The sequence below is a fragment of the Myxine glutinosa genome, chromosome 4 (assembly GCF_964187855.1).
Source record: "Myxine glutinosa chromosome 4, kmMyxGlut1.1, whole genome shotgun sequence".
Classification (NCBI taxonomy): domain Eukaryota; kingdom Metazoa; phylum Chordata; class Myxini; order Myxiniformes; family Myxinidae; genus Myxine; species Myxine glutinosa.
Genome location: NC_136264.1, coordinates 164069048 through 164093614, shown reverse-complemented (window position 1 = coordinate 164093614; position 24567 = coordinate 164069048). Strand labels below are relative to the sequence as shown.

General features: G+C 43.9%; 1 protein-coding gene across 2 annotated transcripts in view; it reads right to left on the bottom strand.

Moving 5' to 3' along the window:
• LOC137425478 (lipopolysaccharide-responsive and beige-like anchor protein) overlaps positions 1–24567 on the bottom strand; it is a 722436-nt gene that overhangs the window by 558602 nt on the left and 139267 nt on the right. The window contains exons 13-23 of one of the 2 annotated variants that reach the window (XM_068113965.2): positions 18369–18537; positions 18137–18216; positions 9352–9414; positions 8896–8990; positions 7157–7249; positions 6001–6109; positions 5829–5910; positions 5354–5477; positions 4952–5144; positions 2443–3405; positions 1746–2002 (exon numbers count right to left, since the gene is read on the bottom strand). In XM_068113965.2, the coding sequence (XP_067970066.2) occupies positions 1746–2002; positions 2443–3405; positions 4952–5144; positions 5354–5477; positions 5829–5910; positions 6001–6109; positions 7157–7249; positions 8896–8990; positions 9352–9414; positions 18137–18216; positions 18369–18537 (2228 nt within the window). The remainder of the gene's footprint in view (positions 1–1745; positions 2003–2442; positions 3406–4951; positions 5145–5353; positions 5478–5828; positions 5911–6000; positions 6110–7156; positions 7250–8895; positions 8991–9351; positions 9415–18136; positions 18217–18368; positions 18538–24567) is intronic. The other variant, XM_068113966.2, reaches the window with a different exon arrangement.

Sequence of the window (24567 nt, the reverse complement as noted above, 5' to 3'; positions counted from 1 at the left end):
GAGAGGGAGAGGCAGAGACAGAAATAGAGAGACAGACAGAGAAAGAGACAAACAAAGTGAGACAGAGAGATCTTTCTGTTTCTTTCTTTCTGTTTCTTTCTTTCTGTTTCTTTCTTTCTGTTTCTTTCTTTCTTTTTCTCTCTCTCTCTCTCTCTCTCTCTCTCTCTCTCTCTCTCTCTCTCTCTCTCTCTCTCTCTCTCTCTCTCTCTCTCTCTCTCTCTCTCTCTCTCTCTCTCTCTCTCTCTCTCTCTCTCTCTCTCTCTCTCTCTCTCTCTCTCTCTCTCTCTTCCAGAAGGATTTTGGTGGAGATCCAGAAATTAGAATTCTTGGTAATTCTTCACCATTGAAAGACAGGACCAAAAACGATATATAGCATGACATCTCAAAAAGTTATGGATAGATTCGGACGGAACATGGTAGACAAGTTTGGTGTGTGACAAGGACGAATTGATTCAATTTTGGCAAATGTCCGGATGTTTATTTTTTAAAGTGATTTTTCACAATTGAGAAATGGGGCCAAAAACTATATATTGTATTTCAAAAAGTTTCCGACAGATTATGCTTGGCAAACTTGGCAGATGAGTTGGGTAGGTGACAAGAACAAGCCGATTCGATTTTGGTTCAGGTCCGGAAGCATATCCATACTATCAGTGGGATACAAAACGTAAACAGTTCAGCCTGGTGGAGGTTTGCACTCCACAGAGTGGTATTATAATTTATCATGTGACCATTAATTGAGATCAAACGTAACAGTGGGTTGACATCTAACGTGGGTGGAGGCATATCAATTGGGCATTTACGTCAAATTCTGCATTATTGCTTGTTAATTAAATCTGTGACCCATTTCTCAAATATTTCCAAAAACAATTTTGATTACATCTGTCCATTTCCTCAGGCCAGCTTTTTCAAAGTTTCCCAAAAGTAAATCTCCAAAGCTGATGTCTCATGATTGCCATTTTGTGACATAAGTATAACATGGCATCTTCGTCTGAAACCAATTCAAGTGAATCAAGCGATTGTAATGTCAATGAATGACAGCAGTATTTCCTCTGAACAGTAAGGACGATGACTTAGAAAGTGCGTGACAGTGCAAGAAACAATATGGCTGATGAGGTGCTAATGCAACTGAACCTCGTTAAAACAGAGGACAACGATGAGAGCAGACTCCAATCCGATTTGGAAAACTCTGATGGAAACTTCAAGGATGATTCCTACATTTATATCAAGGTGGATAGCTGGTGAATCAGCCATATTTTAGGATACTTTTCAGCTTTATGTGGGGCCACGTGGCAGTAAAGACTGTCACAGGCAGATTTCCATGTTGCTGGCAGAGAACGAGAATGTTGGAAAAAGTAATTGACTCTTCCGTAAGTGAGATTTCCCACCCCCGACTGTTGATTAAAAACCAAGCACAATGTAGTAAACCAAGCCAAACTCGGTGACATAATGGTTGGAGCGTCTCGGAAGTCGGCGGTTCGAATCCCGGCAGAGTCATATCAAGGGTTTTCAAAATTGTACGTGCCGCTTCCTTGCTTGATGCTCAGCATTTAAAAGGTTAGAGCACGGACAAACAACCATAAGTTGGCAATACTAGCACAGGCTTTGAATAGACCTAATGGTCTCCTCGTGTGCAGATGATTCTTGTAAGCATTTTTACCTTCAGACATTATCTGACATGCAATAAAACCCTTAATGACAGAAATGGGAGTCTCAACCTTCAACGTCTTAGAAAATACATCGCATACCTCCTCCACGTGTGCACTTCTGACTCGAGCGCGAAGAGCAAATCTGCCAAGAGGTGTTGGTGAATGGGAGACCACACAAACTCAGGCACACGAAATGTTGCAGCCTGTGTGCCCGCACTAAAAGTGACTCCAGCAGAGGTGTTGCGCTTGCCAGGTGCGAAAGACCGTACATTTTCGGGGAGCTGTGAAGGGTCAAAGTTGAGTGCTACTCCAGGATGACCACCCTGCTGAGGAGATGGCTTGCTGCATTGCACAAACTGGCAAAAAGTTCAATAAACAGTTAAAGTAGAATGAAGTTTCTGCATCATCTTTGTTTATTTTATTTTATTTTTATCTCTGAACACTTGTGTACTAAACACCTTCAAGATAATAAAAAACTGTAGAATTGCATTATCTATCTGTCGTATATCCCTATTTGTGAACGTCTGTTTGTTCGGTTGTGCTTCATGGACAGCCTAAGGAAGTGACTTAGAGAGGGAAGAGGGGGTTCATGGGGGGTAACTTTTCACGACAAAAAACATGGGCGCATCAGATTTAGACAAGTGGCATGCCCAAGGGACGTGGCTTCCTCTGGCTATAAAAAGCCCACTACAAATAAACAGAATATCAAAACTAAATTGCGTGACTGAATATTTATTTTCCAAGCAACGCCGGGTAACTCTGCTGGTTTTAAAAGTTTCCAGAAAAGAATACTTACTGTGTTTGACACATTCGTTTGGATGCATGCGGCAAAACCCTCCTTTTCTAGTTTTGGGGTCATATTGTCTTGTGTCGCATCTTTATTTCCTTCTTCATCTTCAGCAGCAATAACAGAATCCAGGTTTCCTGATTTGTCTTCATCTGAACTTTGTGCATTATTTGGTGTCTTCATTTGAAGAGTTGGAGCTAACTGGCAACCCTCATATTGCTCCCCGGGGGCTTCAAGTTCACCAATCGCTGCGTTGCAGGCCTCGTTCACCAGCACGATAGCAGTCGCAACTACAGTCTCTTCGCTATAGTTCATGCTTTTTCCTTCTGTGCTCTTGTTTTTGCTTGTAGCATCATCATCTGATTGTTTTACTGTTTCCAGCTGCACCGATGACAAAGTTCCTTCTCTTTTCACATCTGCATTTCTCTCTCCAGATATTGACTGAGGCTGGGGGATGTCATTCGGCCTCAGCACAATCCCCCTTTCAGAGTTCATCAGCACCTTTCCATCGTCTTGTTTTTGCAAAACGTATTCATTTTCGTCATCAGCTTTGTTTGGTAAAACGTGCTCTCCACTCGCCCCGAGGTCAACTTCATCATTTTCTTGCTTCTTATAATCCACGCCATCAGGCTGCACCTGCTCCTCCTGACATTCTTTTCTCCTTTTCTCCTCCATCGGTTGCTTAAGCTCCTGAGATACCACTTCATTATTCCCTGCTAGACCAAGTCTTCCATCACACATTTCTCCTCCATGTTCAACATCTATCCTAACATCCTGCTCAGCATCTTCTTTACCAGAAATGGACGGACATACATCCTTTTCCATGATGTGTGCCTCTTGACCTGTGGTGTCTTGGCCAGAGATAACACTGGCCTGTCCTGACTTTGGCCCACTCTCAACATTTGCTTCTTCCTTCGCCCGCATCTCAGTATACATGCGCTCAAGGCGCTCGGCATGTGCTTCATACGCCACCTGCACACCAAATAAAGATCAAGGGAACTATCAACTTGAGCATCATACATTTCTGCACACTTGCCAAAATGTAAACCTCAAGTGTAGGAGGATATTTGCAATGATGCCAACTCTCAAAAAAAGATAAAGTCAATGGAAAATTAAAATCTGTGAAGCAAGAACACCAACTTTGAAATGCTGTAAACCAGAATTGGCTTAACAATCAAAGAACGTGTTTTTATTTTGAAACCCCGAACCAACAACACTTAATTAATCATATTGTGACAATGCTAATAACTAATAAGGACGAAGGACGGGAACAGTGGTGAGTTTGAGATGAAGGTGGGAGTGCATCAGGGGTGGGTACTAAGTCCACTACTATTTGCAGCTGTGATTGAGGTGCTGGCTCAGAACGTAAAGGAGGGTTTACCGTGGGAGTTGTTGTATGCAGATGATCTGGTGTTGATTGCGGAAAGTATGGATGGACTGAAGGAGAAGATGAACAAGTGGAAGGAATGTATGGAGACAAAAGGTCTGAAGGTGAATATCGGAAAGACGAAGGTGATGGCAAGTGGTAAAGCATGTGGTGAGGTGGAAAGAACTGGGAAGTGGCCATGTGCTGTGTTCAGGAAGGGTGTCGGAGAGAACTCCATTCAATGTGCAATGTGCGCTGAGTGGGTTCATCAAAAATGTAGTGGTCTGAGAGGGTCATTAACCAGGTTGGCAGCTACATTCAAGTGTAAGGTGTGCACAGAGGGAGCTGCAGATGGAGGAAATGTTGAGTTGGATCTTGGAGACGGCGTGAAGCTGGAAGGTGTGAAAACATTTTGTTACCTAGGAGACATGCTGAATGGAGAAGGTGGATCAGACTCGGCAACGGTTGCAAGGGTGAGATGTGCATGGAAGAAGTTTCGGGATCTGAGTGACGTGCTGATGAGGAGGGGAGTGTCTTTGAAGCTGAAGGGAAAGGTTTATGCTGCATGTGTGAGAAGTGTTATGATTTATGGGAGTGAGACATGGGTAATGAACGTAGAGCAGCAACGAAGGCTGGAAAGGGTGGAAATGAGAATGGTTCGGTGGATGTGTGGAGTATCGTTGAGAGAAGACAAATGATTCATTGTGAAAGATGATGGGAATAGAGCCTGTGATGGATGCTGTGAAGAGAAACAGGTTGAGATGGTTTGGTCATGTGTTGAGGAAGGATGAAAGTGACTGGTTGAGAAGAGTGATGGAAATGAATGTTGAAGGAAGTAGAGGACGGGGAAGACTGAGAAAGGCTTGGCTAAAGTTGGTGGAAGAAGAAATGCGGGCAAGGGGGTTAACAAGGGGAGATGCAGAAAATAGGGCAAAATGGAGAAGATTGTCATGGGGCCCGCACGGCTAACCCCTGCTCTAGCAGGGGGAATGGCCTTAAAATGCCTGTTGTTGTTGTTGTGAAAATGCTAATAACTCATAAAACAACAGTATTACTTCAAAACCAAAATAGTGATTTTGTACAGATAAACTAATACCATTAGTCATCATTAATACCAAAAACTGCTGAACATAATTCAGGTAAAGTCTTTGCCTTGGCATGTGCGATAGACAGGGTGTCCACCCAGACCCTCCAGCCACCCCACTCGAACTTGAGAGCGTGATACATGAGCATGCGCAAGAGAGAGAAAATCGACTCGGTGATGTTCTTCTCATCAGGAGTACTCGGAACCAGAAACATCAGTGAGAACATCCAGTCCTGCCAAATGGAGCACTGCAGCAAACTCCTGATCACACAAACAGATGACAATTAACTGACAACCAAGACATTTTGTTTACCTAATTGTGGGTAATAATTTCAGGATTGATGGGAACTTGGGGTGGAAGATGTGCAATCCAGAATTCAGGATTTGGCTTAAAAAGGAAAAACTACAGACAAAGTGTCCTTTTATAAGATACTGCCAATCTGTCTACGGAAAAGAGACAATTGATGCACCTCCTGTTGTCACGGTTGTTGTTGAAGAGCTTTATCATGTCTGATAGGAAAACCTTCTTTACTTCTATGTTATCCGGGCCAGACGAAGAGTTCCTCAGCAAGTTGGCCACCACCTTGAGAACCACTGCACATCAACAAATAAATGGGCCTCATGCTGAAAGGGATGTTTACATGTCACCACATAACTCTATTGAATCAAAATAAGTTAGCTACATTTGTGCTGAACACAAACTGCAATGGGGAAATTGTGACTCGTAACATATTGAATGCATTAGATCGGTGGGTGGATTGGAGAGAAGGAGGGATGGGAGTCATTTACCATGAACTCAATTTGATTTTTGCAACTTCAATAATATGCTCTGCATATAAAGGGCAATTTGTTACAGGGATGATAGCGTCAACTTATGGTAACAGTGTAGGGCAAATAAATCAATAAATTAAGTTTATTTACAATACAACTGTTTGGCACACTCACAAGGATTCTGGATCTTGACGGAGGAGTTGGGGTCTGGATGCTTTTTGTGGATAACTTGAGTGCACAGGTTTTCGGTCATTACCTACATGCAGTACACATTATTAGTACACCTTCAATGCAATATAATTCTCCATAAGCACAAAGACCAGAAGTGCAGCAACTGGGACATTACCTCAAACAAAACATTGTACATAGTCATAGAGAGCTCGTTGGTGTGGAGAGAAAGTCGCTCTTGCAACAAGTTGAACAAGTTGTGTGTGTTCATCACTTCTGCTTTGCGCCTGCACACAAGTATTCATCCATGTACACAGAAAAGTAAGAATCATATCTTGAATAAACTTTTCAAAAGTCCATGACAAAAGAGTTTCACACTATTGTTTTATGGGTGTGCACGGGTGGTCCTGAGAGTAGTAATAATGATGATAATGATTATGTAATACAATGTGCGTGCGTCATAAATAGAGTAATAGGATTGACATTATATATAATGTCATTATATATTGACGAAGTATATATGATCTATGTATGAATTATGTATGTATCATGTATGAATGATCTGGTGTGTTTTGTTGGTGAGTGGTGAAGGGTATAAAGGTGGGTGTTTGAGTGTTCCACCATCTTTGTTTGGTGCAGTGGATTCTGGATGTGGAGGTGTTGTTGTTGTTGTTGTTCGCACTGGCTGGGGGTGGGGGTATGTACGCATCCAGGTGCAGTTGCTGCATGTGGATGTGTGTGTGCCCCTGCTGGCCCACCTTAGCTGACTGTATCGAGGTTTAAGGGCCGAAATGGGATGATGCTGAGGACCTCGACTGAGGACCCGGTCAGTGCGGCACACATGTGACCATGTGTGTTTTGAAATTTTATATAATATATATATATATATATATATATATATACACACACACACATACATACATATATACATACATACATATATATATATATACCCCGGGAAGGGAGGGATTCGGGACCTTTGCCTTTTCATTAAAAAAACAGAATTCAGATATTCAGCTTTTTCAAGAGCTACAGTGTCCAACATGAATCTATCCCTATCCTTTCGGCATGCGGATACAGAAGGAAAACGGTGACAGACTTGACGAGCTGCCACCAGAACTTTGAGGATTGTGTGAGGCTTGAGAAGCAAAAAAAAAAAAAAAAAAAAAAGGTTAAATAAAAAACAAAACATGTTTGAGATGTGTGGATTAAATCATTCCTTTTAACAACAGTAGGCCCACAGTTTCCTTGTGAATCTTTGCAATATAATTAAATGTTGACATTAAAGCAAAAACAAATATATGACTGTATCTTCAGCCACAATAAAGCCTCACTTGGGGTTTAGGTAATGCAGGAAGTACCCCAACACCTTGAGAGCTTGTACTCTGATATTATCACTGCTTGATGCCAAAAGCTTGAAGATAACACTGGGGGTAAAGGAAATGAGATGAAGTGCAACATTCAGTGGGAGAAGATCAGACTTATTGTAGACCATTTATACTTAGAGTGGGAATTAAAAAAACAAAACAAAGTTCAACCATGGTGGTGAAGATTGCTGAACATTAAATATGCAGACAAGAAATATGTTTTAAAGACAATAATAAAAGGATAACTATAGCGAAGTCTGTCCTCTACATGTCAAAGTGAGAAATCATAGGTATCATTTGTTCAACATCTACCCAGGAAACTGGGCAACCCAGCAAACTATATAGCATGATAAAGGCCTGTGGCGATATTCACAACAACAACACAATAAAGATCCAGACTAATGAGATGAAAGTTGACCATCAGTGCCAATGGATACCTCAAACGTGAAGTTATTGTAAGCAGAAAAATCCCAAGTGAGGTGACCAGTGATACAGCAGTAGTGTGGAGCTTAATGATTGAGATTTTAAAAATAATGCACGCATGCACACATAGAAATGGACATGTCCAATGTCCATGCAAGCAAATGCACAAATTGAGCATGCCAGAGGGACCATATTCATCACGTAACTCTGAATAAGAAACAGTAGAAGGAAACTATCTGCATTGTTTGTCCCCTCTCCCCATCCTCCCCCACTCCCCTTCTCCTACCTTCTCCTCCTCCTTCCTCCTCCCCCCCCCCTTCCTAGCTCCTCCCCCACCTCCAACCTCTTCCAACCTCTTCCAACCTCCTCCAACCTTCTGCCACCTCCCCTCCTCTCCTCCTCCCTCTTCTTCCTCCCCCTCCTCCCTCCTCCTCCTCCTCTTCCTCCTCCTCCCCCCTTCCTTCCCCCCACCACCTCCCTCCTCTCACACAGCTCTTCATACACACAAACATAATGTATATTTTTAGTGCAGACTGTGCCAAATCTAGAAGGCTGGAGACATAGTGGTATATTGCAATAACAAATTAAGCATTTTCCCAACTTCTTTGATGCAATTAATGTGAAGCTTATAACGAGTGCCAGTTTTTGTAATAAGTTTTTTTTTCTTCAGTGGCGTAGGTAACCAGATACAACAAGGTGTATTAATGAGGAGGAAAAAAATAAGTAAAAGCGCTTTCTTTTTAAACTAAACTATTTTGTGCAAAATTCATCCCATGCAAACATTCCGAGCACAACTTTTATGAATAATTCACATTTTTCTTTGCCATATGAGCTTGCATTAAATAAATAAATAAATAAATAATGTCTGTGTAAAATCAATCTTACACCATGATCAATGCCTCTTTAGTAGTAAAACATGAGAAAACTAAATAATATGAGGTCTGCACCGATGTCGTCATCTTTGGTCATAAAGGTCAAACTGCCGACAGTTTATATGATAAATACACCTGTTCGGTAGTTTTTGAACTTTTAAAAACAATGATTCGAGATGCTTTCACTATACTGAACAAAAACACTGATGGATTACAAATGCCTCGCATGTCATGATCAAGTCACAAACTTACATTAATGAACACCGTTTCAAAATCGGGGCAAACGGTTAAAAGTTATATTCATTGAATCCTCCTTAAATCCTGCAGTGAAGTGACAATAGCCACGTTTAAAGCACAAGGATATAAAGGACATTAGATATATATATATATATACATAGGAAGTTGTTGTACCAGATGCCGTTGCACTGATCAAATGCGGTGATGGAACTTGGCTGCTCAGACATGAGGGCTACCAGAAGCTGCAGAATGTCATACAGGTTGTCATCCTATTACGGAAGAAGGAGAGGAGGTGTGAAGAGAGTAGAACATGGTTAAAATTGGCCACTGTTGGTGTTCTGGTTTGCTTTCTATGATATTGCAGTGACATTATGAAATAAAATGCAGTGCCATTGCCATACTGTAGATGGTAACATGCTGGAGGGTATACAGTTGCCATATTACCACAAACGACAGAAAAGAAGAAGCTAAAACTAGGCCACAGGTAATCTAAATGGCTCAAATCAGTTGCTGACACATAAATTCTCAGAAGGCTTAGTGCACCACAAGTTTGGTTTTCTGTGCACCCTCATTAATGACAAATTAGTTTTAGGATAAGTGTTAGAGAAAATTCAGAACCTGACAGCTAACCTCATGGATAGTCAGGAGGTAGTTAAGTACAGCTTGCAGTTCCTCAGAATGAACAGCACCGTCCTAAAATGTAAATAAACAATTAGAAACAAATACACAACACTTTAATCATTGACCTTTACTCAAATAAATAAATGAATAAAACAAGAAGACGTCGTGCAGAGCACAATACTTGCAAAATCCACCCCTCCCCAAAATAAAAAGTTGCCATGGATACATCAAATGTCCTTTTATTGAAATTAAAATTGACGATCTTAATCAAAGCTCAGGTCAATCAGATTAAAATTGATGATTTTTCAGATGAAAATTGATATTAGAAGTTTGACCTCGAGTTGACCTTTGACCTCCAAAATTGTTGGTTTCCCAATTAATTGACTCAATATGCAAATGCTGTTCAAGTCAATCGGATGAAAAATGACAATTTTAGTAATTAGCCCTCAAGATGACTTTTGACCTTTGACCTCAAAATCAATAGGCTTCTTCCTTATGACCAACTCTACCATCTGGTGAAGTTTCGTGAAGATCGGTTTAAAATTGTGACCTGAAGGCGATTGACAGACAAACAGACAAACGACAGAATACCGCACAAGACCAACCAATATACTTTTTAAAATCTTCGATTTTGCAAGTAATAAATGTTGGTTCACTGTAAGATCCCCTTACAATGACAATCATGTGAACAAATATGTTCTTCAAATATGTTCAATATTCTTCAAATACTTTTTTGAGGTAAACTGAAGGTGTTCTGGTTTTCTTTCTATGATATTGCAGTGCCATTGGTAGTAGCCGGTATTAGTGGTGGCATCAGACCCATCAGACCCATAGACAAAATAACCCTTGAGAATATTAATAAAGTTGGCTGACCAAATACAGATGTCTATTGATCAAATAAAGCTAAAATGTCTGCAGCAATGAGAATCCAATGAACTTCTTCCATTGGACTAACTAGCAGGCACTCCTGCCCTCAGGGCGGCAGTACCCTTCTCAGCCCACCTATGGTGGGCAGCACATTCTTAGAAATGCACCTTATAATTTTTGTCATTTTAAAAGAAATTTTATTGATGAAAACATATCATACTTCATATAACAAGATAAAGGATGTTGATTTGTAATACCGGCTACTACCAAAGGTGGTGTTTTTTCCGCCACATGTCAATTTTGCAATTTCGGTGACATTCACATTTGCTCCATTACAGCAAGTTCTTTACATTTAAATTATCCAAGCATTTTGGGGACTTTCTTACTTTCTTTCATTCTGCCTGCCAGCCCATTCAGGTGCATAAGACAGAACAATCAACATAATTCTTTATAATGCACCTTTTCCTCAAATTGAATAGGCCTAAACTGAAATAATGCCTTATTTTGTTGAAATTGTGAACTTTAGTGTTACCCTGCATCTTCCATATTTTTGTTTCACCATTGGTTTCCACTGACATGCTGATTCGAGAATTCTCGTATTGGACATCCTAAGAACATAGCCTAGACCACCTCCATATGAACTTTTAGATACGAAGTTGAGGCCCCGTGGAATAGCTAGAATCCTGAACGTAGCAGATCATAGGAGAACAAAAAGAACCTAATTCAAAGGGGGTCACAGAAAGGAAGAGTTGAACGACACAATAAAGGAACAATTGGCAGAAGAATGGGTGAGGGGAAGAATGAAAGCAATGGGAGAGGGAGGAGAACACAGTGAGTAAACACACTGGATACAACAACAACAACAACATGCATTTTAAGGCCATTTTCCCTGCTAGAGCGGGGGTTCGCCTTGCGGACCCCATGACAATCTTCTCCATTTTGCCCTATTTTCTGCATCTCTCCTTGTTAACCCCCTTGCCCGCATTTCTTCTTCCATCATCTTTAGCCAAGTCTTTCTCGGTCTTCCCCGTCCTCTACTTCCTTCTACATTCATTTCCATCACTCTTCTCAACCAGTCACTTTCATCCTTCCTCAACACATGACCAAACCATCTCAACCTGTTCCTCTTCACAGCATCAATCACAGACTCTATTCCCATCATCTTTCGCAATTCATCATTTGTCTTCCTCTCTCTCAACGATACTCCGCACATCCACCGAACCATTCGCATTTCCACCCTTTCCAGCCTTCGTTGCTGCTCTACGTTCATTACCCATGTCTCGCTCCCATAAATCATAACACTTCTCACACATGCAGCATACACCTTTCCCTTTTTTTTTTTTTTTTTTTTTTTTTTTTTGTATACAATATCGAGGCTCGTGAAAGAGCGAACATTAATCACAGAAAGACAAACCGACACATAAAACATATAACATAGGGAGCGGTAGACAAGATGGGGAGAGAGGGGGAAGGACACAAACACAACATTTGAGAGCAGGGACCGAGAGACATGGAGACATCGAGAGATCTGAGAGAGGGCGAGGGCTTTGGGGGGGGGGGGCGTGGGAAGGGGGCAGTGGGAGAGGTATAAAACATATGGACACTGCCAGGACTTCCAGGAAAGAAGTTGGAATTTCAAACAAGGTGGATCTGGGGTGAATTAGCGGGGGTAGAAAAGATCAAGGTTTTGGATGGGGGAAGATAAGAGATGGTGGTGAACAGCTGTTTTAAAGACCTGGAGGGAGGAGTGGGATTGAAGGGAGTGAGGGAGTTTGTTCCAGAGGCGGGAGAAAAGAGGAATGAAAGAGTGAAGGTGAGCGGAGAGCCGAGATTTCGGCAGTTTAACCATCAGAGGGTTGCTGGCAGATCTTGTGCGACCTGTAGGAATATTTGGGGGACAGAGCACAGAGAGAGCTGGGGGTGCAAGGCCGGAGAGGAGTCGGTAGAAGACAGAAAGACCACCTACCTGCCTGCGGTGAGTGAGTGAAAGGCCCTCAGAGATAGCTTCATCGCGGGAGATTCCAATAATTCTGAAAGCTTTGGTTTCAACAGCGTGAAGCCGAGCTAGGTGTGAGGCAGGAGCACCGGCCCATAGGGGAGAACAGTATTCCATTGAGCTGCGGATGAAAGCCTTGTATGTGGTGAGGAGCTCAGGTGTGCCGAGGAAGGACTTCGCACGACGGAGGATGCCCAGTCGGCGACTGGCTTTGGAGGCCAGCTTGGAAATGTGGTTTTCCCAAGAAAGATCATGGCAGATAGTGAGACCCAAAATCTTGAGCGACAGAACTTCTTGGAGAGGATTGTTGAGAAAGTAGATGGGAGGGTTGTCCAGTCGATCTTTTCGGAGAGACATAGTAAGAGTGTGAGATTTGTCAGGATTGAAAGACATGTTCCACTTGTTTGACCAGTCTGTGATTTTGTCCAGGTCTTCAGAGAGTGAGGAGGCAGCAGACTGCCGATCTGAGGGAAGAGGAATGGAGCGGCAGAGAGTGGAGTCATCAGCAAAGAGATAGAGAGGATTTTCGAGAGAGTCAGAGAGATCATTGATGAAGACCAGAAAAAGCACGGGGCCCAGAACACTGCCTTGGGGAACTCCAGCCTGAACAGGAAGAGGAGATGAGAGAAACCCATTCAGGGCCACACGTTGACGACGACTAGAGAGGAAGTCCGCCAGCCATGCGTGGAGATTTCCATGGATACCAAAAGAGGAGAGTTTGGTGAGCAGAGCGGGGTGCCAGACCGTGTCGAAGGCACGTGATATGTCGAGGGAGACAGCTCTAATTTCCTGTTTGGCATTGAGGACCTCCATCCATTGTTGAGACAGCAGAAGCAGCATGTCCAGAGTAGAGTGACCTGGTCTGAAACCAAATTGATGATCAGAGATCAAGCCATTGGAGAAGAGGAAAGATTTCATATCAGAAGCAATGATGGATTCCATGACTTTGCTGATAATTGGGAGAAGGCTGATTGGTCTGTAGTTGCTAGGATCTGTTTTTGCACCTTTTTTGTGCAAAGCGGTGATGTTGGCTGATTTCCAAGCAGATGGCAGTTGACCTTGAGCAAAAGAGAGGGTGAAGAGAACAGAGAGAGGGTGAGATAGAGCAGCAGAGCAGGATTTTAGGACCCGTGGGCTGATGCCGTCGGGTCCAGTTGCAGAATCAGAGTCGAGGGTTGACAGAAACTTTTCCACCTTGTCAGGAGGAAAGGATACGGAGTCCAGGAGCAGCAGGGTACGACTGGGTATGGTGGGTACAGAGAGGGATGGGTTTGGGACACAAGATTTAGAGGCAAACACAGAGTTGAGGCATTCAGCTTTTTCACGTGCGGAGTCAGCTGTGTAGCCGTTTGAGGTAAGGGAGGGGATGGAGGGGGAACAAACACCAGAAACGGATTTGACCAGACGCCACCAGGATTTGGAAGAGGGAGACAGATAAGAGAGTTCGGTCTTGAGAACGGAGAGATATTGTTTCCTGGCTCTCCTGAGGGTGGACACACACTTGTTTCGGGCTTTGTGAAAGGAAATGAGATTTCCTTCCGTTGGATTTGCTTTCCAGGAGACGAAGGCAAGTTGTTTCTGGGCAACAGCCTCACCACAAGATTCCGTGTACCATGGACGGGAGGAAGGGTATGACAACTGAAGACGAGATGGGATAAATCTGTGCATGAGAGAGAGCAATTTACTTTGGAAGAATTCCCAGGATGAGTTGATGTCAGAGGTGGTAGAGATGGGAGACCAGTCCAGATGATTGATGGCTGCTTGAAGACCGTGCCAGTTGGCCTGAGTGAAATGCCAGACTCGTCGACGCTGAGCAGGCTCCCTGAGGATGGTCAGAGAGATGTCCACTTTAACAAGGACATGATCAGATGTTCCGATCGGAGCAGAAGAAGAGCAGCAGACATTTTCAGGGAAGTTAGTCATAATCAAGTCCAGAAGAGAAGATGTTCCGTTGACTGAGATCCGGGTCGGGAAATTGACAGATTGTGTCAGTCCCAGTGAGTCGCAGAAGTCCTTTGCTGAAGAGCCATGCCTGGTGAGAGAGGTACCCACACTCAGCCAACTGGCATGGTGACAATTGAAATCACCACATATGAGGAAGAGAGAGTTGGGATGGGTAGATAGAAGTTGGTCCATATTATCAGACAGCGAGATGTAGATGGAGTCATCACTGTTTTGTGGACGGTACAACACACATATGAACAAGAGGTGGGAGCGAAGGGGAAGCCGTAGCCAGAGGTATTCCTGGGGGTGAGGTGGAGAGAGTGCAGTGCAGGGCGAGTGAGGAAGAGAGTTTTTGATAAAGATAGCAACCCCGCCTCCAGGACGAGGCTCAGGTCTATCATACCGGAGGAGGGAGTAGCCCGGGAGAGATACTATGGAATCAGAGACATCATAAAGGAGGAAAGTTTCTGTTAAGCAGATCACGTCTGGTTTGACAGAAGCAACCTGTATGGAGAGATCGGTTAAGTTTGAACGAAGGCCCCGGATGTTTGAGGTCCATACCGTTAATGAAGAGGAAGGGGGAGCATCAGATACAGAACAGGGGGGAGGAGGGGTAGGGTAAGATGTGGAAGAGGTGGAAGAGGTAGGGAGAGCTGTTGAAGGTGTGTCAGAGATTTCAGAATAGCTCGGAGAAAGGGAAGGATGGGGCGGACAAAAGGTTTGATGGTGATTGGGTGAGCCACAATGAGGTGTTATTTGAGGAGGGGGAAGAGCGAGGCAGAAGGTTGGGGGAGATGGAGGTGAGAGTTTGAAGGGGGAAGAAGCGGGGAGGACGCTTTGAGGAGGGGGAGTGAGCGGGGGGAAATTGAGAAGCAATGAGGGTGGGGAGATTTGAAGGGGAGGGGTGAGGGGGGAGTTTGGGAGGGAAGGGACAAGGGGAGGGATTTGAAAGGGATGGGATATGGGGGAGATTTGGAGGGGAGGGGTGAGGCAGGATTCTAGGAGGGGAGGGGCGAGGGGGCGTCTTGGCGGGGAGGGGTGAGGGGGTAGTTTAGGAGGGAGGGGGCAAGGGGGGAGATTTGAAAGGGATGGGTGATGGGGAAGATTTGGAGGGGAGGGGTGATGGGGAAGATTTGGAGGGGAGGGGTTATGGGGAAGATTTGGAGGGGAGGGGTGAGATTGGATTTTTGAAAGTGTACGATTTATGGGAAACGAACATTTATTGCAAAATGAGTTTCTTGTGACCTTCGAGTTAAAAATACGTTTAAGGAGATGTTGCTTTGGGATGTTGGATTTTTGTTGGATGTTTTGTTGGATGTTTGTTGGATGTTGGATGTTTTGGATGTTGCTTCAACCCATTCAGTGCACTTCAGCTTCAACGACACTCCCCTCCGCATCAGCACGCCACTCAGTTCACGAAACTTCTTCCATGCACATCTCACTCTAGCAACCGTTGCCGAGTCTGATCCACCTTCTCCATTCAGCACGTCTCCGAGGTAGCAAAATGTTTTCACACCTTCCAGCTTCACGCCGTCTCCAAGATCCAACTCAACATTCCCTCCATCTGCGACTCCCTCTGTGCACACCTTACATTTGAATGTAGCTGCCACACTGGTTAATGACCCTCTCAGACCACTACATTTTTGATGAACCCATTCAGTGCACATTGCACATTGAATGGAGTTCACTCCGACACCCTTCCTGCACACAGCACATGGCCACTTCCCAGTTCTTTCCACCTCACCACATGCTTTACCACTTGCCATCACCTTCGTCTTTCTGATATTCACCTTCAGACCTTTTGTCTCCATACATTCCTTCCACTTGTTCATCTTTTCCTTCAGTCCATCCATACTTTCCGCAATCAACACCAGATCATCTGCATACAACAACTCCCGTCGGCCCTCCCGCTTTTATACTCTTCATTGCTTTTATCGCTTCCTCAACTTCCTTCTCAGTTATCTTCTCTGCCGGTCCTAAAACTGGGTTAGTGGGTTACTCTGTATTCAACAGCATTTCCATAGATCTTTTCCATCTTCCATTAATTCCATCTGGGTCCACAACGATTTGTCCCACTTCATCCTTCAAGCAACTCACCCCCATCACATCACACCTCTCTTTCGCTATCTGCTTTGCAATCCTGAATACCGCTCTCTGACCCTCTTCCGAATCCAAGCGTTCTCCGAACATTTTCCTACATGCCTCCTGCGCCTTTGCTACCTCTTTCTTTGCAGCCTTCTTGGCTGCCTTTAACTTTCATGCTCTGCTTTTTCTGCTCCCGTACCCTTCGCCTTCTGCCACTCCTTGAACTTCTTCCTCTTCTCGTCAATCCTCTTTCCAACTTCATCATCCCACCACCTTGTTTCCGAGTGCCTCGGTGGTCCTTTTGTCCACCCACATACCTCACCAACGGCTCCCAACAGACTATCTTTCATTGACATCCAACCACTTTCAAGCTCAACCATATCATCCTCTGCCCTACTCAGCCTCTCTTTTAATGCCTCCCTTACTGTCACCTCTTTCAACCTCCACACCTTCATTCTCAGTTGGTACTTCACCCGCCGAGCTCTCCTCGCACCTTTCACCCTTATGTCGCAGACAACCAAGTGGTGCTGTGAAACAGCCTCCTCCCCCGGGATCACCCTTGTATCCCGGAGGTGCCCCCTATCTCGCCTACGCACCATCAGGTAGTCAACGGTTGTCGTCGACCCACCTGACGTGTATGTAACAAGCTTATTATCCTCTTTCTGGAACTGAGTATTACAAATCAACAAATCAGCTCCATCAGCAAACTCCAAAATCCTTTCACCTTCTCCATTTCTCACACCATATCCGTAACCTCCATGAACTCCCTCTAACTCCCTCTAAGTAAACAGACTGGATACAATCTCAAATACAGCAAGAAGAGAAACGGAAAAACTGGGGTTGCAAGAGAAATTGAAGAAAAAAATGAAAAGTTGGGTGAGGGAATGGGTAGAAAGAAATATTGCAGGGTTCATGAGGTTAGGAAAAAAATCACAAGTATGAAAGTTGCCCTGTGGAGGTGATGAACAGCCATCTTAAAGCCTTGGAGGGAAGAATGAAAACGAAAACAGAATGAGGAAGTTGGTTCCACAGGTGAGGAAAAAAAAAAGAGGGGAACAAATGAATGGAGGAAAGCCATGAGCCTGGATTTTGGGAATTACCCCAGAAGTGGGTTACTAGCAGATTGTGTGGGCCCTGCAGAAACCTGTGGGGGACAGAGAAAAGAAAAGGCAGAGGGTGCAAGATCAGAAAGGACGGGGTAGAAGACAAAGGCTACACAAAGGAAGGTGTGAAGCCAGGGCACCAGCCCAAAGTGCAGAGCAGTACTCCATGGAGTTGCATTTATGTAGCTTATTGATGACATATCTCCCTGCTTAAGCATGTCTATCTCCAATTCTGTCAAATAATTTGACATTGAACAATGTACATTGGAAGCTGTCTGAATGCTATTGGATGGCTTTGACAGAACTCAATGTTCCCAACACGTACAAGGTAAATGCAAAGACTTTGGTCTTGAATATGCTCACTTTTCCATCGATGGCTTTTGGACAAGTCTCCATATTGGATTTAACTTTTGAAAGATTGCACTGGCTTTCCCGACACAGACTTTGATGTAATCACTGGAGTGACTGTCGTTTTGGATTACATTGCCCAGATAGGTGAATTTGTTTCTAGTTTATACCTTCAAAAATACATATATGAGAAATTATATTTATTTTCATAAGTTCTGTTTTTGTTTTGCTTCTTCTATGTAGTCCGGCCTTGCTTGCTGAATCTAATAGGTCATTGATGTTTTGTAACATGGTTCTCGGCTACTCTCACCTCATTTGTAAGCCAAAGTGGAGGAATTATGAATCACTTTAAAGTCACAAAATCAGTCATTTCACTCATATTGGGATGAGTGCAGCACGGTTTGTCTCGCATTCTCCTTGGCTGGAACTAAATCCTGTGCCAGTTCCATACCTTAAGCATAAGCTGCTTGAGAAAGAGTATCAGGAAGGCCCTGAGGGATGTCAAGTCACGCTTGCTGGGTCTGATGCCATCTGTGGGTATAGCAATTTGACACCTTTGACATGCTGGCCCATCACTTTGTACTTACGGGTCGAGTAAAATGCCATAGGATTAAGGACATTCCGTCACATAGACAAAAGAACAAATGCTTGAAGAGCAAAGTACATTCCCACTTGTGGCTTACCAAGCCCTTTGGGAGAGAGACCACTACGGTGCGTGGGATCCACGAGCCAGTAGTAGTACTTTATAGTATGCAAAAGCTGCAAGGTGGTGCTGACACGCCGTACTTGGTTGTAGATGGTTGTATTTTTCACAAACTCCGTCGAAAGGAATGTATAGAGTGTAAGCTGAACCTGTACATGCCATCACGCAAACAGAGGAAAGGGGGGAAATAGATGACGTGAAAACAAAGTCAATTAGCAATGATCATTTGAGCAATCCCAGTGATCATTTGAAGTTAATCAACAGACCATTTTGAGACATGGAAGAGTTGTATTCAAATATTCAACAACAATCATGGCCTTAAAACGATCATTCATTCATTCATTCATTCAATCAAGGGGAAGTAAAGTGATCTCCGATATTTAAAATGGCATGATAGAGGTGCTTGTGCAAACTTCTCATCGTGCAACACAATCATTAAATACTGGTAGTAATAGCAATCAAAACAGTGTCCTGGATGTTTCTGAGATACTATGGCGGTTACCTTATGTGCAGGTAACCGCATGTGGCGGTTACCTTATGTGATTACCTTATTTGGGCATAATACACGTGCACGGGCCTGTTGGACTTGTGGTTGTGCGGACGTGACGCACGCGCGGTTGCTGGAGCCACGCCCTCCGAAGAGGGCTTTCGGCTTTATATAAACGTGCCGACTTCCGTTCGAGTTTAGAGTGTGCTGGATCTTGCTGTTACAATAAACCATCTTCGAACCTGAATGGCCTCGTTCTCTCGCCTTCCGCGACACCTAAACTGGTGACCTCCGACTGCCCCCGAATGGATTCGGGGGCTGCGAACGAACACGGCAAGCGCGCCCTAGCCAGGGAAGACACCTAAGCTGGTGATGCCGGCTTCTCCCGCACGGCTTCGGGCGCAGCTTCGAACGCGGTTTCGAAATGCCGGAGTTTCGGAAACGACAACGGCCATGACTATGAGGTTCGCGCACCGCGCTCGGTTCCTCCTCTACGACCGGAGGGGCGAGCCTATTCCAAGACCCTCCGAAGGCACGGCTGCTTCGTCACCTTCACGTGCACTGACGTTGGTGGAACGGCCGCTTCGTCACCCTCGCGCAACTACAACTACAACCGCAACTACTTCTCCGACCCTGCATCCTCGGGAGGCCCGTGAGGAACCTCGGCAGCCTCCCCCGAAGCCCTGACCAGCCCCTCGGTTGGCTCACCCGCTTTTCGCGTGCACCGCCCGAGCCTTCTCGGCACTGCACCCGCGACCTGCAACCTCGGGAGGCCCGCGAGGAACCTCGGCAGCCTCCCCCGAGGCCTTGACCAGCCCCTCGGTTGGCTCACCCGCTTTTTGCGTGCACCGCCCGAGCCTTCTCGGCACTGCACCCGCGACCTGCAACCTCGGGAGGCCCGCGAGGAACCTCGGCAGCCTCCCCCGAGGCCTTGACCAGCCCCTCGGTTGGCTCACCCGCTTTTCGCGTGCACCGCTCGAGCCTTCTCGGCATTGCACCCGCGACCTGCAACCTCGGGAGGCCCGCGAGGAACCTCGGCAGCCTCCCCCGAGGACTTGCCCAGCCCCTCGGTCGCCTCGGCCTACGCATAGGCCCGTGGAGTGCATTTTGGGGGGACGTATGTGGCGGTTACCTTATGTGCAGGTAACCGCATGTGGCGGTTACCTTAAGTGATTACCTTATTTGGGCATAATACACGTGCACGGGCCTGTTGGACTTGTGGTTGTGCGGACGTGATGCACGCGCGGTTGCCGGAGCCACGCCCTCCGAAGAGGGCTTTCGGCTTTATATAAGCGTGCCGACTTCCGTTCGAGTTTAGAGTGTGCTGGATCTTTCTGTTACAATAAACCATCTTCGAACCCGAATGGCCTCGTTCTCTCGCCTTCCGCGACACCTAAAATACCAACATTTACAGAAAGCCATCTTACCAAAACAAAACTTTCTTCACAAGTAGGTCATGACATTGTGACATGCAACAGACAGACATGCTATATAGCTTCACGATATAAAAAATACTCATGGATATACGTGTGCAAACCGGATTCAATGTAAAGAAACAAACAAAAAGAAAACAATAGAAACATCTAGTGAGGCTTGTTATGCAAAATGAATAACGAAGAACTCGCTTTGATGGTGAAGGCCTGTGTCTAGAGCTAACAGCACCTTGCAACTTCCGCACACCATGAAGTACATTGCTACTCCTGGCTAGTGGATCCCAAATAAGAGCAGCAGAATGTGGGAAGCTGCTCTTTGGAAAACTTTGCAAAAAACAATTAAATAAAACACTAATAATACGATTATCATCATAAATAGTCAAGCAGTGTCAGGGGTGGAAATTTTTACTCCCGCCAGGGAGTAATGCATTCACTCGTGTCCGTGTGTGTGTGTGTGTTCGTGTGTTTGTGAACGAGATATCTGGAAAAGTTCTGAACGGATTTGGATGAAAGTTGGTGGGATGATTGCCCTTGGGATAAGGAAGAATTGATTAGTTTTTGTTGAAGCTCAAGATATTATTCCGGATCCAGGAATTTTTTGAAGGATTGTTTACCATTGGAAGACAGGGCTCATTTTTTTTTTTAACATTATCTTCTATATTTAACATTGTGATATGAAAATAGTTTTCATATTTGTTGTAAATGTAGTTTAGACTCGTGGTTATGCGTTAGAGCGGTGTATTTTGTTAGCAGCGTCGTCTTCAAGATTCTTTTTTTTTTTTTCTAATAAAGACATATTCTGTCATTTTAAAACCACCAAAGTGTGTATTAGGTTTCCCCGTTTCATAAAATGTATCGGTTGATACGTATAATGCTTTAAAACTGTTTGTTTTTTTTGTTTTTGTTTTTTTTACCTCAGAAGAGATATCAACATTTACCTCAGCGAATGTCAATCGCGGTGTCAGTATTTGATGAACTTATAAAGACTTAGGTGAGTTATAAGTGTGACCAGCATGTGCACGGGATTCTTCTCAGAACAATGAGTGGTCGCATTAGCTTGTACGACTTAAAATGAGCGAGTTTTGTTTTGACATTTGGGCCAGTTTTACATGTTGTAGCCCTAAGGAATGAAACGAACGTTTTTCCTGGCTTACAATTTTATTTGAAGTCACACATGCCTCAAAATACACTCACTTATATAGAATTGAACGCTGAATCCGAAAATGCAAGTGAAATTGCCTTGTTTTTTTTAACATTATCTTCTATATATTCTAAATATATATCTGTGCAGTGTCTGTCTTGTGTTGTCTTGTCTTGTCTTGTCACTGAACTACTCCCTCAAACTTTTGTGAAATCGTACTATTCCAACTTGACCCATGGCGGGAGTATGCGCTCTACTGAGTGGCGTTCTAGTGTTTGTTGTGATTGACTGGACAAAACTAGAACTTAGTTAGATGCAAATACATGAAACCCCTAACATGTCACATAATGCATCATCTGCAGGCAGATTTAGACAGACTACATATATAAAGGAAATATGGAGGAAACTGTCTGACACATCTGGAAGGTGCTGATCAGGTGGAGATCATGGCCTTGGACAGGCATCTTAGTCATTCCAAACAGGATTACCTAAAGCAAGGTCACAAAATTCAGAAAAGCCAGGAACTATGGTCCACTAAAGGTTTCACAACTGAGAGAGGACTGGAAGAAACAACCAGCAGCAAAATGGATCCCATAATGAAGTCAACAATATCACGTTGATGATGAGGTGCTTGATGATAATGGAGAAAAGCATGAACATGTGTTAGGAAAAGCCATTGTATGACAGAGTTTGTGTGTAAACACAGGAAGGTTGTGTGTAATGTCAAAGGTCTATTCATTGACAATTGACATTGACATCCTGCATCATCCTAAAAACATCAGTATTAACCTCAAATATTCATATGCCAGACAAAACTTCTCATTGTGTCGAGCCATAACAAACCTCTGAACACTTGTATTCTCAAACAACATTGAAAATAGGCCAAGGCAGAACCTGAATTGTAATACTAACCGAACAATATCTGTACCGGGCGCAGTTGAGTAACTAAACCATCGTATAGACGATGTGGTCATTACTACAATAGTACTGATCAAGATGGGAACCAACAAGTACATCCCGGGCATCGCTGGTGACAATCAATTGTTAGACAGAGAAAACTGTACTCCTGGGCACACAGTACGTATTCTGTGCAAAGTGCTTGATATATGACTAAACTGACATAGCACGAAATAGGCATATACAACTGAAGGCTACAATTTTGTAGATACATCATATATTTGTATTGCTTAGCATCTTTGGTGATTGCAATAATAACAACAGGAAGAATTACTTTGCAATATATGTCCCCAACTGGTCCAATGAATGTTCTTGTTCCAAGCAAAAGGGCATATCTCCGTGAAAATGTGACAAAACGCCCCAAAACTAAAACATGTTCTGTAACTTATCATACTAAAGCCATGTTGCAAGTCTCAGTTCAATATTATAAAAGACATGGGGGAAAGGTTTGGAAAAACCACACATGTGATGGACAAACGGATAGCAAACCTATAGTCCCCTCAAGTGAAACTGGTATGCGACTAATAATAGTAATAGGAACAAATAAATAGCATTCAGAGATTGCAGACCCTCGCCAGGACATGTTTTTGTGGTGTATTTTGTGTGACGTTTATTAGCTGCTGCATTTAGGTGGTTTAATGATGACGTAGATTTATGTTAAATCCAATATGGCTGCGAACCACGTGAATGATGATGTCATCAATTTAATTCTCACATACAATGTTTGTGTAGATTCTCACATACAAAATCAGACAAATTTAACATACAAAATACAAATTAACATACAAAATCATAATCACATACAAATTTAATTCTCACATACAAAATACACGACGGGTCCTAAAATCCTACTATGTTGCTCTATCTCACCCTCTCTGTTCTCTTCACCCTCTCTTTTGCTCAAGGTCATGTACCATCAGCTTGGAAATCAGAAAACATCACCGCTTTACACAAAAAAGGTGCAAAAACAGATCTTTGCAACGACAGACCAATCAGCCTGCTCCCAATTATCAGCAAAGTCATGGAATCCATCATCACTTCTGATATTAAATCCTTCCTCTTCTCCAATTGCTTGATCTCTGATCATCAATTTGGATTCAGACTAAGACATTCTACTCTGGACATGCTGCTTCTGCTGTCTCAACAATGGATGGAGGTCCTCAATGCCAAACAGGACATCAGAGCTGTCTACCTTGACATATCATGTGCCTTCGATATGGTCTGGCACCCCGCTCTACTCACCAAACTCTCATCCTTTGGTATCCATGGAAATCTCCACGTATGGCTGGCGGACTTCCTCTCTGGTCGCAGTCAACGTGTGGCCCTGAATGGAATTCTCTCATCTCCCCTTCCTGTTCAGGCTGGAGTTCCTCAAGGCAGTATTCTGGGCCCTGTGCTTTTTTTGGTATTCATCAATAATCTTTCTGACTCTCTGGAAAATCCTCTCTATCTCTTTGCTGACGACTCCACTCTATGCCGTGCCATATCTCAACCCTCAGATCGGCAGGCAGCAGCCTCTACACTCTCTGCAGACCTGGACAAAATCACAAACTGGTCAACCAAATGGAACATGCCTTTCAATCCTGACAAAACTCACACTCTCACTATTTCTCTCTGAAAATACTGTCTGGAAAACCCTCCCATCTACTTTCTCAACAATCCTCTTGAATAAATCCTGTCACTCAAGCTTTTGGGCCTCACCATCTGCCATGATCTTTCCTGGGAAAAACACATTTTCAAGCTGGCCTCCAAAGCCAGTCGCCGACTGCATCCTCCATCGTGCAAAGTCCTTCCTTGGCACCTCTGAGCTCCTCACTACAGACAAAGCTTTCATCCGCAGCTTGATGGAATACTGCTCTCCCCTCTGAGCTGGTGCCCCTGCTTCACACCTAACTCGGCTTCACGCTGTAGAAACCAAAGCTTTCAGGATCATTGGTATCTCCCGTGATGATGCTGATTCTGAGGGCCTTTCAATCTCTCAACGCATGTAGGTTGGTAGTCTCTCTATCTTTTACTGACTCCTCTCTGGCATACAGTCACGTGAAAAAGTAAGTACACCCCATGTAAAGATTTGACTTTTTCAACATATTTCAACATACAGCTATTTGATCTTCATTTCAACAATATTGATAGATAAAGGTGCTATAATAAAACAAATATC